Source organism: Pseudophryne corroboree, chromosome 4, assembly GCF_028390025.1.
Source record: "Pseudophryne corroboree isolate aPseCor3 chromosome 4, aPseCor3.hap2, whole genome shotgun sequence".
In the NCBI taxonomy this organism is placed as follows: Eukaryota; Metazoa; Chordata; class Amphibia; order Anura; family Myobatrachidae; genus Pseudophryne; species Pseudophryne corroboree.
In genome coordinates, this window is record NC_086447.1 from 747,153,841 (window position 1) to 747,167,888 (window position 14,048).

At 44.3% G+C, this 14,048-nt stretch overlaps 1 protein-coding gene across 2 annotated transcripts in view; it reads right to left on the minus strand.

Annotated features, from left to right (window-relative positions):
- RRBP1 (ribosome binding protein 1) overlaps positions 1 to 14,048 on the minus strand; it is a 139,561-nt gene that overhangs the window by 47,033 nt on the left and 78,480 nt on the right. For both annotated transcript variants that reach the window (XM_063918137.1, XM_063918138.1), the window contains exons 9-12: positions 12,094 to 12,281; positions 11,756 to 11,793; positions 10,430 to 10,520; positions 2,067 to 2,159 (exon numbers count right to left, since the gene is read on the minus strand). In XM_063918137.1, the coding sequence (XP_063774207.1) occupies positions 2,067 to 2,159; positions 10,430 to 10,520; positions 11,756 to 11,793; positions 12,094 to 12,281 (410 nt within the window). The remainder of the gene's footprint in view (positions 1 to 2,066; positions 2,160 to 10,429; positions 10,521 to 11,755; positions 11,794 to 12,093; positions 12,282 to 14,048) is intronic.

Genomic DNA, 14,048 nt, shown 5'->3' on the forward strand with positions numbered 1-14,048 from the left:
AAGGCACTGTATGTAAAAGGCAAAAAAGGAGATTGACAAATGTCACTGTCCATCCACAGAAATCGCACAAAATGGATGTATGTATGTACAGTATCTATGTATGTACAGTATGTATGTATGTATGTATGCATGTATGTATGTATGTTGCAGCATAACTTTGCAATGCCTGCAGCAATTCAGACCAAACTTGGTAAGCATATGAGTTACAATCTGGGAACAAACACTGTGGGGGTAACACACCCTTAGCACCCCTAAGAAGGGAAGGGGGGGTCAGCAGCACAGAGTATATCAGGAGACAGCATAACTCCGGAATGGCTGGAGCAATGTACACAAAAATTGGTACACATATGACTTACAATATGGGAACAAGCCCAAGGGGTGGTACAGCAGCACAGAGTATATCAGGAGACAACATAACTCCGGAATGCCTGAACCAATTTACACCAAACATGGTGCACATATGACTTACAATCTGGGAACAAACACTGTGTGGGTAAGACACCCCTAACACCCCTAGGAGTGAGGCAGCAGCACAGAGTATTTCAGCAGACAACATAACTCTGGAAGGGACGTGCACTGATGTAAATGGCTCAGGTGGCACTGGCTAGTACCAGAGCCAGGTGTACACACAATATATTAGTCAAAGGGTACATGTGGTCATTCTATACAGTTGCAGCAGTATATAATGCTAAAAAATGTGGTGAGATTTGATCAGAGATGTGCGGAAAAGGTAGGCAGGGGAGGCACTGCCTCACCTGCCATAGACTTTTTACTCCAGAGTTTTGACTATAAAAAGGATTAGATAATACAAAGAAGATATTTCTAACATATTCTTTTTATTTTTCATATACTTTATACAGTCAAAACTCTGGTCCAAACATTAGTAAAACAGGAAAGGCTCTGCCTCACCCCACCGCACTTGGTACACATATGACTTACAATCTGGGAACAAACAATGTGGGGGTAGGACACCCCTAGCACCCTAGGGGTGGGACAGCAGCACAGAGTATATCAGGAGACAGCATAACTCCGGAATGCCTGGACCAATTTACACCAAACTTGGTACACATATAACTAACAATCTGGGAACAAATACTGTGGGGTACGACACCCCTAGCACCCCTAGAGTTGAGGCAGCAGCACAGAGTATTTCAGCAGACAGCATAACTCAGGAATGCCTGCAGCAATTTACAGCAAACTTGGTACACATATGACTTACAATCTGGGAACAAACACTGTGGGGGTAACACACCCCTAGCACCCCTAGGGGTGGGCCAGCAGCACAGACTATATCAGGATATGCATGATATGTCAGTGACGACAGGGCTGCATGTGACAGTGGCAGTGACATGATGTGAGGAGGGGAATGGAGGTAACCGGAAGCCACACACTGAGAGTAATATAGTGGGAGGAGCAGGGTCCTCAGCAGCACAAAGTATATTAGGAGAAGCATGATATGTCAGTCAGGACAGGGCTACATGTGACAGGGGCAGTGACATGATGTGAGGAGGGGAATGGAGGTAGCACGAACCCACACACAGATAGTTATATAAAGGAAGTAGCAGGGTCCCCCAGCAGCACAGAGTATATCAAGAGATGCATAATGTGCTGGCTATATAAGAAACTGGAAATAAATTTATAATTTCACATGGGCACTGACATGATGTGAGGAGGGGAATGGAGGCAGCAAGCAGCCACAGACTGAGAGTTGTATAGTGGGAAGAGCAGGGTCCCTTGGGGGCCCATAAAGGGGTCCGGCCACTACACAAAGTGGGTCAGGGAAGCCAAGATATGCCTATATACTAGATCTCCAACCAACGTAAATTAACGAACTATAATTCTAATTTACCATCCTCATCCCGTAGAGAAGCACGGCTATCCAGCTAGTATTATATATAGGAGAATATTAATGTAAATATAACAATTTGAAAATAATACAAAAGATTATGCGCATGCATGCCAGTCAGCCAGTCTACGCACCAGCAATCGATGCCTAATACCAACTGTGTAGGACTACCACAAGAAAAAAAACTTTGTAGGGGGGTGAGGTGGGGGCAAGTTTTTACCTTTGCTTTCCTCTCCGAGTTTAGTTTTTCTTCAGAAGTTTTTTCTACCTGACCCAGTGCATCCATAGCCTGCCAATTTTTCTCTCGTAGTTCCTATGAAAAGCAGTTTCACAGTGATCAGGAATTTCAGGTCTATAACAGAACTATGAAGTCTAAAACTCCAGGGAATCTAATACAAAATGGAATCTTGCAACATTCACAATTTCTATTACAATGGTCAAAATGGAGATGGTTAAAATTCAAATATGCAATCTTGTTATATAGGCCAGAATTTGAATCCCCAATAGTAAATCAGCGCAGATGAAAAAGGGAGATAATTCAATTGCACTCCCTTTTTCTCCCAACAGCCTTGTTAACACCCATTAAAGTAGCGTGTTAATTACAGATAAGTGGTTCGGATTTTAGAAAACCTGAACGAGACCGGACTTCCAGAATCCGAGTCTACCCGAGCCAGGACTCAGGTGTTCCCACCAGACACAGATTCTAGATTGAGGCAAAATGTCATACGCTGGATTCTCGCGGGTTTTGGATTCTATATGAGGGAACCGCGGCAGTGACCCCGCTATTTCACTCTGTTCTCAGGAACGCTGCTGTGTGCTGTGCTGTATTCTGCTGGTTCAAGTATCTGTGCTGTGTCCAGAGACTCCAGACTCCATACAAGTTGCTGCGCTGTGTCCAAATGCCGTACAAGCGGCTGTGCTTTGTCCATCTAAATTGGCTGTGCTGTGTGCATTAAATGGCTTTGCTGTGTCCATCCAGAAGTGGCTGTCCAGTGTCCAACTGCTCCAATGCTGCCGAAGCACTGACCAGTGTCCATCCGCTCCAGTGCCACCGACGCACCAGTCCAGTGTCCAACCGCTCCAGTGCTGCCGATACACCTGTCTATTGTCCATCCGCTCCACAGCTGCCGATGCACGTGTCCAGTGTCCATTAGCTCCAGTGCTGCCGATGCACCTGTCCAGTATCCATCTGCTCCAGTGCTACCGACGCACCCGTCCAGTGTCCAACCGCTCTAGTGCTGCTGATACACCTGTCCATTGTCCATCCGCTCCACAGCTGCTGATGCACGTGTCCAGTGTCCAGCAGCTCCAGTGCTACCGACGCACCCGTCCAGTGTCCAACCGTTTCAGTGCTGCCGATACACCTGTCCAATGTCCATCCGCTCCAGTGCTGCCGACGCATCTGTCCAGTGTACATAAGCTTCAGTGCTACCGACACATCTGTCCAGTATCCATTAGTTCCAGTGCTGCCGACGCACCTGTTCAGTGTCCACCCGCTCCAGCGCTACCGACGCACCTGCATAATTGCGTACAAACAAATGTTTAATTAAACCTTATTCCAGAGGTTCCCAAACGTGGTCCTCAAGGCACCCAAACAGTCCAGGTTTTAGGTATATCCATGGCTCAGCACAGATTGTTAAAACAAATTGACTTAGGTGCTAATTAAGTCACCTGTGGCAATGCATGAATACATTTAAAACCAGGACCGTTGGGGTGTCTTGAGGACCACGTTTGGGAACCTCTGCCTTATTCTTATCAGTCCCTGGAACACTTGCAAGCAAGCCATAGCTAATGGCTACTTTACTAATCCATTTTGTGGGGGATACCTTCTAAATTGTAGAGAGTTGCCCATAGTAACAAATCAGTTTCTCGCTAACATTTTATAGAATGTACCCGATAGTGATAGCTAGAAGCTGATTGGTTTCTATGGGCAACTTCTCCACTTTCCTCTTTAGAAGGTTTGACATCTCCCACACAGTATGGAGAAACAGGAAACATGCATTTCCTGTATCAAATAAAATCACCCACAATTTAATTAAAAATAAATATACGTAAATGAATTCACACTGCATTCTGGGAGAAAAGGTGGGAAATATTAGTCAATTTGTGTACAAATTTGTGTTAATTAGTGTCTGACACAGATAGCTGCCAAAAATGGCTAATCTTTATAGGGGTAAGTGTTGATACAGTGTATAAACAGCTTCTGAAATCTCCTAATATTCAGCAGATGAGGTAAGGATGAACAGATTGCACAACATCTCTGGAATACCATCTGAGGAATGCGGACTTTCCACATGCCTGACAGGAAATTAACAAAACGTCGGTAAACTGACCAACATCTTGCAAAATAATCCCAAAACTAGGCTTGCAGGAGGAAACTGGATTTTAAGATGCTTTTCTCTGAATCCATTAGGGGACACTGGACTTTGGGGATATAGAGACTCCATTACGTTTTGGCATTTAAATAAATCAAACTGTTTGTGCTCCTCCCTCTTCTACATTCCCATCCAGAAAGTGTAAGTAACCAGGATTTCCCAATGAGTTGAGAGAAGGTGAGTATTAAGAGTAGCTTTTAGGGTTAGGTACTAGGAGGAGGGTTAGGCTATGGGGGGGGGGGGCAGGATGGCTATGTTAGACTGTGGTAGGGGACGGTTAGCATTAGACTGCAGGAGGGGTGGGTTAGGTTTAGGCACTAGGGGGAGGGTAATGGGCTTTGGCTGTGCAGATGTGTCAGGCAGTCACTTGGTCCTTAGTACATACTTTCAGAATATTTTACTAGTACAACATTTTTCCGTCCAATGATTTGAAGTGGCTATGCATTGCAGCTTTATGAGCTCAACATCAAAATGTCCCCATGGTCCAGTGTTCACCAATCAGATGAGTTTTGTATATATGGCAATTACTTTTGGGCACCTGTCAGCATTGTCAGCGTCAGGATTCCGATGTCGGCATTTTTAATCCCGACTGTCGGCATCCTGACATATATAATGTCAAAATCACTGATTTGCCCTTAATATGATGAGAATTTTGCCAAAATTTACTTTTGTAAAAGCTAAATAAGAAAAAAAAACCTGACTGTATCCTATTAATTCCAAGTCTGGCTTTTGATATGTAAACCCAAGCTCTTAGATGGTTAATAATAACAAAATGTCTCTATGTCATGTAATTTAGGAATGGGATTAGATATATTGGAACTACTGTTATAATGGATTGACACAACATGGACCCAGTTTATAATGTTTTATGGTAATATCAGATTTTATTCTGTTTATGATTTGTTTTTATAATAAGCTGTTTCACATGATTAACACAACCACTAATTCTTTAGAAAATACAATGATGATGAACAAAGTTAAAAGTAGGGGTATGCAGAATAATATACAGTATACCTGGAGCACAACCAATTTTACTATCTTTGAGAAAGTCCTACTGAGGGCAAAACGCATGATTGGAGTTCCTGTATTTTTACTTTCAGCCAAAGTGTGCACGAGGCAAGTGTAATAGAAACTGCTACAGCGCCACTGACTGCATGTCTGCATCAGAATACCTCATAATCAGACATGATACTAAACAGACGCAAGAGACTGGAGCGGAACATCGCTTTGTCTACTCAAACGCTGAACAGGATGTTTTAACAGATGTCTAATAAACTTTAAGTTGTCCACTCACAAGTTACAATGTGTCACTTCTCCAATATGTCTGCTGATTATTAACACTGCTGTTTCTGCTACTAACCACTGCTTGGAGATCTTTACAGGCGGCATCACTTGCAGAATTAACATATGATAATTTGTCTGTCACGTAATAGATGTTGCTGTTCACTTATCTCCACATTGTGACATTCTGGCAGAGAGACTGCAGAGTGGGTTTCTGGCAATCACCAGTTTTAGACCCTTTTTGAATGTTATAAAACTCTGGGATGTGCATTTCCACTACGTGTGAGCTTTGGGAATTATTTATACTTTTCCTAATCAGTTAGTTTCATACAGAGAATGGTCCTAGCCTCATAAAGTAGGGAGAGCTGTAAGACAGCGCCCCTAGTCCTGACTCCTGACACTCTTTGGGTCATCGATATGGCCAGGAGACACACAATCTTCCACATGAGAAACTTGATATAAACTGATTTCAGTGATTCAAAAGAAGTTACTTGTAAGGCCTTCAACACTACTTTTCAGTTAAGAGTGCTAGCCTCTTTTGGAAGAACAGAAAGATCTGAACCTTTTATTATACAGGCATAATACATGTCACATGTTGGATTGGTAAAGAATGTTTCTGCACCAGTCGCTGTCACTTCATGGCAGTGAATCATTCACCTAAACTGTCAGGACATAATAATAAGTTAGACTGTTTACTATCTTCATGCAGAGCAGGTGCCGCCAGGGACATTGGCACTGCCATCTTGCTGACTGCTGCTCAACCAATTCCAGTTCAGATCTACTGCACATGACTCCAGTCCTATATAAGTCACCCTATATAAGCCTTTCCCTGGCCTCTGCTCATTACCAGTACAAGTTCTGCTGTAGCCTGTCTGTTAGTTCCAGTCAACAGTATCCAGAGTTTGGCTCCATAGTTCAGTGTGTTCCATCAGCTTCTGTGTTTTCTTCCAAGTGCTAGGCAGTCCTATTGAGCTCTATATTGTGCATTGCTGTATGCTTCAAGTACCAGCCAGTCCTGTTGACCACTATTCAGGGTTCTGGTATAAGGATGTGATTCCTCCAAGTGCTAGCCAGTCCTGCTAAACGCTATCCTATGCATTGTCATATGATCCAAGTTCCAGTCAGTCCTACTTAACATCAAGTTCCAGTCAGTCCTGCTGAGTGTCATATAGCTGTGTTTCCTCCAAGTGCTAGCCAGTCCTGCTGACTGCTATCCTGTTCATTGCTGTATGCTTCAAGTTCCAGTCAGCTCTGCCAAATATCATTCACAGACTCCTGTGTAAAGCTGTGTCTCACTCTTTTCCAAGTGCTAATTGGCCCAGCTGAGCACTATCTACAGTCTCCTGAGAATTTTCTATATGCTTCTAAGTGGCAGACTGTTCCGCTAAGCACCATTCAGTCTCCTGTGTAACCTATGTGTCTTCAAGCATGACTCAGTTCAGCCAGAGCCATTCACAGTCATCTGTGGAATCCTATTTTCTTTCAGAGCTGGTCAGTCCATGCTGGGCTCACCACAGACTCCAATGTGCAACAGAGACATTCTCAGTGCCAGCCTTACTAAGCACTCCTTCAAGTCAACAGTGTGTTACCGTGGTGCTTTTACTCCCGCCAATTCTACTAAGCCCCCCATTTTTCAATGTGCAGCTGAAACACTAAAGGGGGTGATTAAGACCTGATCGTAGATGTGCTAAATTTAGCACATCTACGATCAGCTTCCCTGAGATGCGGGGGGGATGCCCAGCACAGGGCTAGTCCGCCCGGCATGTCAGGCGCTGCCCCGTTGCACTAGTACAAAAGCATTGCACAGTGTCGATGCTTTTGTACTGGTAGAGTAACTCCCTGCCAGTGCAACTCCTGCGCGCTGGCAGGGAGCTACTCGTCGCTGCTCGGGTCTGAATTAGCCCCTAAGTACCAGAGCACCAGAGCGCTCCCTACAGTTCTTGTGCAGTTCTACTTTAAACAATCATCAGTCTCTGCTAGTGATAGTGTTCACTCTAGGCTGTTTTAGCAGGACGCCGCACCCTGACCGTTTTTTAAAAGGCAAAACCCGCCCTGCCCCTTTTGCGGCGCCCTGCTGGAACAGCCGCCCGCTTCCTGCCCTCCCAGCGTGTAAAGATGCCGTGCGCATGCGCACAGCATCCATTCACGCTATGGGGGAGAGCTGGGGGAAGCCCAGCACCGACGGAGGTGCTGGGAACGCCCCCAACAGTGACGCCCGCGGCCACGGACGCCCCCTACAGCAACGTCTGTGGGCCGCAACGCCAGTAAAATGACGTTAGCGTGGCCACGCCCCCTAATTTACATGACCTCGCCCCCATTTCAGCCGCGCGCGCGGCTTAGCAGCTCGCGAGCAATATCATTTCTAGAGGGAACACTAAGCGAGCACTGCTTGGTGACTCCTGTCCATCTCTGGGAGCGCCCAGCATTGCTTGATCTTGCTGACTACACTAGCTGCTGCTGAGTAGCATGTTCACTACTACTGGCTCCTGTTTATTAAAGACTGCTGTTAGCACAGAAACTATTTAATGTATACTGTGCTGGGCACTCTTCCCAATTCCCTGTGTTGATCATACTAGCCAGCCCCTCTGGTAATCAGAGACTGTACATTGTGCCTTATCAGATATCTATTTTGAAAGTGTTCAATAAGCAAGTTACATTTTACCACTTATGAGGAGAAACCTTATTTAACCTCCAAGCTGCCATATATCTACCTTGGGCCCTGCTCCAAATCCAGGCAAATTAGAGATACTGACAAAATGATACAATACCGCCAGACAAATAAAGACTGCCAAGGAGGAGGTGCCAAGCTGCTTCGGGAGTTGCACTCCTACCATGACAAGCACAACATGAGCGATCAACTTGGCAGGGACAGCACCATCCTGGCTTATTTTTCTGCTTAGTTTGAGGCTGCCATATTGAGGCTGTACCACCTGACCGCTGTTATAACAAGCCATAGGGCTCTGTACTTCTGCAAAGTAGGTCCAGGCCACCGTAGGCTCTCTGCTACTTACAGTACCCTCCCCTGGAGGTGGGAGCCACATACTTAAATGCTCCCCCACCCCCGGAAGAATGTCCCACATTGGAAGCAGGATGTGTCGGAAAGAGTTACCAGGAACTATTTGGAGCCAGCCCGGAAAGACTGTATGTACCAAAATGACCTACATTCAAAAGGCAAGAAAATAAATGACAGACTACTAATGCAGCCCAGCGAGAATGTGCCATAGTCCTGTGGGTTCTCTACTTATGAGTAACCAGCAGGATTGTGATATAAAAGAGGGTAGAGCACGTATATTTTGATTTTATTTAAAGTGCAAATTCTTAATTATGGTCTATAACCCATGGACTAGTGTTACCCAGTTTGATGAATGAGAAATGAAATAATTAAGGGGGACACCTAAGGTTATAAAAACATATATTTTTTAATGTGTTCCCAGAACATGCCCTTGGATGCGAATAAGCATAAAACACACCTCAACATACAAAGCTTACAGGCAGATAATTTCAACTGGTAAAAATGCCATAAATTTAGCAAAACAGACAATTCAAAAGTCAAAATAACATGAAATTTGCAGTATAGAAGGGCTTGGAGATTTGTGTCGAAAAAAAAATGCCACTTAGAAGGTACGGTGCTGCCATAAAGGGGTTTTTAAACCTTCCAATAAACTTTAATCAGTGCCAGAAATATCTTACAAATATGTGTCTATGACAACGCAATTTAACTTACTGTATGCATAAAATTAAACTTTCCGAATTATTTCTTAAATAAACAATCCTGAATGTCTTGTTGTATAGATTCTTCAGTTACGATGTTGCTTAGGATATTATATATTGAGAACACAACCTGGTATATTTAAAAGGTAAATACTTTGATTTCTATAGACAGCTAAAGAAAAAAGTATTCTGGTAAACTATTCTGGTATATCATATAACCCAATTTTGACCTGTATGTTTTACTGATGTGTTCATTATTACTTTAGATATAGGTGCTGATTCAAAGGTGGGAACAAAGCAAAACAAAAATTAGGAACAGTGCACATGGACTAACCATGTTGAAAAGCAAGGGGTACATGTAGGGTAAATGTTGCCTGCGTGTAGCCTACAAATACTGGATAGCTTTATTTTTACTCTGCAAATTACAGCTTAGCTAGGACAAGCCCCTCCCCCAACTCTATATCTTGCTGCACATTTTAAATTTGCTCCCAACTGCAGTATATATGGTTTTTCCAAGGTGCAAATTTGATCCTATATTTTGTGCTTCACTCCCAACTCTGAATCAGCTGCATAATATATACACAGTCGAGTCACATTATTATGACCACCAGCAAATAGACAGAGAAACCGTCGTGTGCAGCACGGACAGCAGTTAGACTGGCTGAACTGACGTTTTAGACACACGTCTTGTAGGCCCCAAGTTCATTTTGACAGTGAGCTGCTCCACTGTAGCGTGTCAGTTGGCCTTCACGCACCTACGTAGCCAAGGTTCACCTCTCACATCAATGGCATGTGATGCTCCGCAGTTTCCATATCGGTTATTTGCAATGGTGCCATTTGTCCAGTTCACAAACTGCGCTGTTTCAGGAATCCTGCCACCCTTGGCCCGAAAGCCAATAATCATCGCTTTTTGCTACTCGGATAAATCGCCCCTTTTACCCATGACAGCAACAAAAGATATGTGTGCAGACGGCCTATCACACACCTTATATACCCACCAAGCCAGCGCACGACAAGTGTTGTACTTCATGGGCTAAGCGCTGCCGACGTCAAATGTAGGAGGTGGTCATAATAATGGGACTCGACCGTGAATTATATTTCAGATTCTTATCTTTATTATTAGACACCTAGTCAAACCAGTTTTATCTGTAAACACCCACTGTCACGCAAAACACTTCAAACAACACTCCAATGTAATAAAATAAAATGTACATACATTATTTTTATTTTTCTGCTGTTCAATTGTTTCTTTTAGCTCAGTGACTTCTTTTTCCATTAAGGAAATCTGAGCCTCTTTGTCTTGAAGCCTGCAAAAGAAAATAACATTAAAATGAAATACAAAATACCACAGCAAAGAAAAATACACTGTCACAGAGAGAATGTCTACAACAAAGCAGGAAAATATTCACTCATTCCCTACAACTGAGGCATTCCGAGTCAGAATGTGCAGCTGATACCTATATCCTGCTAGAATAATCAGTTCAAGTTGAAAAGCCTGTTGATAGAAGTAAGAATACAACAGAGAGTACGGAGTGCACAATACTAACATTACTGTAACACTGAGTGATGGGGTCATAGCAATGGTTACCAGATTTTAATAAGCAGTTCAGGTCTTCCAACCTTGGGCCTAATTCTGAGTTGATCGCAGCAGCAAATTTGTTAGCAGTTGGGCAAAACCATGTGCACTGCAGGGGGGGCAGATATAACATGTGCAGAGAGAGTGAGATTTGGGTGGGATGCATTCAAACTGAAATCTAAATTGCAGTGTAAAAATAAAGCAGCCAGTATTTACCCTGCACAGAAACAAAATAACCCACCCAATTCTAACTCTCTCTGCAAATGTTATATCTGCCCCCCCTGCAGTGCACATGGTTTTGTCCAACTGCTAACAAACTTGCTGCTGCGATCAACTCAGAATTACCCCCATTATGTACTTTCATAATACAAGCATTGGTGATGCTTTTCCATTGTTACTTAGGGCCTGGTTCAGAGATAGATGCTATTTGCATCGCTGCTGCATCTTTGAATACTGCAGCTGTACAGAAAATGTGCTAATGCAGCAGGAGGCAACTGAGGACAAAAGACGCCCACTGCCGGCTTCGCTGATCCAAGTGCTGCATTCGAAGATGCAGCACTGGATCACTGTCATGTGGTATGGGCTATCTGAGTAACCCTAAGGTCCTGCCCATGCACAGTACAGTAAACACTATAGATGTAGCCAGGCTAATCACACCCACGATTAGTTTGCCGCAGGTAGCGTGCCCGTACACAGGCACGTGAGTGTATAATCGCACCTGCAGCCCATAAACATTACATTATAATTGCGGATGTGAATAGCTGAACCCGGGCACGCCTAGTTGCTCCTGTTATGCGCGTGTGCTTACACACCACGGGAAAGATGAGTCTGGCTACCTCTGTACATAAACCAGCAGTTTGCCTACATCTCTGCATCAGGCACTCTTGCAGCTGGTCATACAGAACATTCCACCATGCCAACGTATAAACAATATGTTTCTGGAATATTTCTACTTTGTTCTATTACCTGGAATGTAGCTCTGCATATTCTGCTTCTTTACTTTCCTAGAAAATAAGAAAGGAGCAATCATTTATCTGCAGCTTAAATACATCTTAATTCAAACATCTATTATATACTAAGGAAAAAATATATTAAAGGAGTCCTCCACTGACAAGTTAGTTTTCCCAGCCAGGAAAAATGAAACATGTAAACTGCAGCCGCAGAAAGGTGTCTGACTGATGCCGACATAATGTACAGTACTAACAAAGACCTCCATACATACAGTACCATAGCAGAGATAAATAAGGTTCTACTGTAATAAGAGTGCTAATGAAAAGTCAGATTTCAGACACTGCATTGCTAACCTGCTGCTGCTTCTCTTTTTCTGTGTCTTTGCTTTGTCCTGCTTCCAGCAAAGCTTCAATGGATTTTATTCTATCCAACAGTTGTGTGTTTTCACCTGTGGCCTCTTGAAGCTTTTGGTTTAGTCTGTCTAACTCCTCTGATCTCTGCTTGCCTTCTGCTTCATAAGACATCAGTTTAGTCTGAAGATCTGGGATTAGAAAACAAAAACATTAGATACCACAAACAACTATGCAGTGTATGGTTGTTTCAAAGACATAGCGGCTGTGGTTGTGAGGCAAAAAATTCAAATAAGGGACACACACCAACTAACAAAATGCGCCCTGCCCCTTTAGTGGTGCCCTGCTAAAACAGCCTGCACCATGCTGATCTGCCACCGATCTGCCTATTCAGGAGGGCTTGGGGGCAGCCCAGCACCTTCGTAAGTGCTAATGCCAACAGCTGGGGCACACCCCAAATTTAGTGACGTTGAGACGGCCACACTGACCCCTGTAATGATGCTAGCATGGCCGTGCCCCCTTCCCAGCCAGCCACGCCCCCTATTTCGTGCGCACACATACTGCCTGCATCCTAGCGGGAACAGTATCTTATATATGAAATCCAGCTTCTTTAACAGAAGAATGACATTTATAGGACAAATTAACGTACAGACCAACAATATATAAATGGCCTTCCTCAGCTTTGCTATGTTATTCCAACTGTTCCATAGATCATCATTGTTCCTTTACAAGGACCCACAAAACTCTTAAGTTACAAACCATCAGTATAACAAATCATACATAACAACAGAACAAGAACATAAGATTGCATCCAGTTATACAGAAAAAAGGGCTGCAGGTGGGGGAGGGTATGCCGGCGGCCGGGCTCCCGACGACCAGCATACCGGCGCCGGAAGCCCGACCACCGGCATACCGACAGCATGGCGAGTGCAAATGAGCCCCTTGCGGGCTCGCTGCGCTCGCCATGCTGCGGGCACGGTCCTCCAGGGGGGTCGTGGACCCCCAAGAGGGAGAAAAAGTGTTGGTATGCCGGCTGTCGGGATTCCGGCGCCGGTATACTGTGCGCCGGGATCCCGACAGCCGGCAACCTGAAGACCACCCGGTGGGGGAGTATATGTTATATAAAGTGGAGTTTCCCATAAAAAGTTATATTATTTAGGGGGGAGATGTACTAAGCCTTCAAAAGTGACAAAATGGAGAGAGATAAAGCACCAGCCAATCAGCTCCTAACTGCCATGTTACAGGCAGAAAAATGACTGTTAGGAGCTGGTTGGTTGGTACTTTATCTCCGTCCACTTTATCTCTCTCCAAGGATTAGTATATATGAACTTTTTCCATTTAGAACTTTCCTTAAAAAAGGGACTGCTCCACTATTGCAGTGGTCTCCAACCTTAATTGGGGTGTGAGCTACTTTCGGAAAATAAAACCTCTGAAGGAGCTACTTCCTCCCCCCAGTGTCCGATACAGTGCCCCACACAGTGCTAACCCTTGCTGGCTTCTTCTACTGACGCCGGTGCTGCTCCTCCTGTATGAGGAACGTAAGGGGAGGAGAGCGCTGCACGCGCCTCTCCTGTGCAGTCTGGAGAGCGGCTGCGGTGAGGGTGACAGAGTCTCCGGAGGCGGGCATTTAAAATATGGTGCTGGTAAGTGAGCCAATCAAAACTTGCGATCCGGCTGCCGGTCCACGAGCTCTGATTGGCTGACAGCCGGCACCATATTAAAAATGAAGGGAGGAGGAATGCCAGTGACTGACCAAGCCTGTGCGCTCTGTAAGCTACCGAAAATACTACGGCGAGCTACCGGTAGCTCGCGAGCTACGGGTTGGAGATCATTGCACTATTGTATAAATTAATATTTTTGATGTATTCATTATAATATATACATATGCATGGTTTACAATTATATATAGATTTTACATTAAATTGCCTATTCTAAAATGAATATTAGCTGTGTGCACA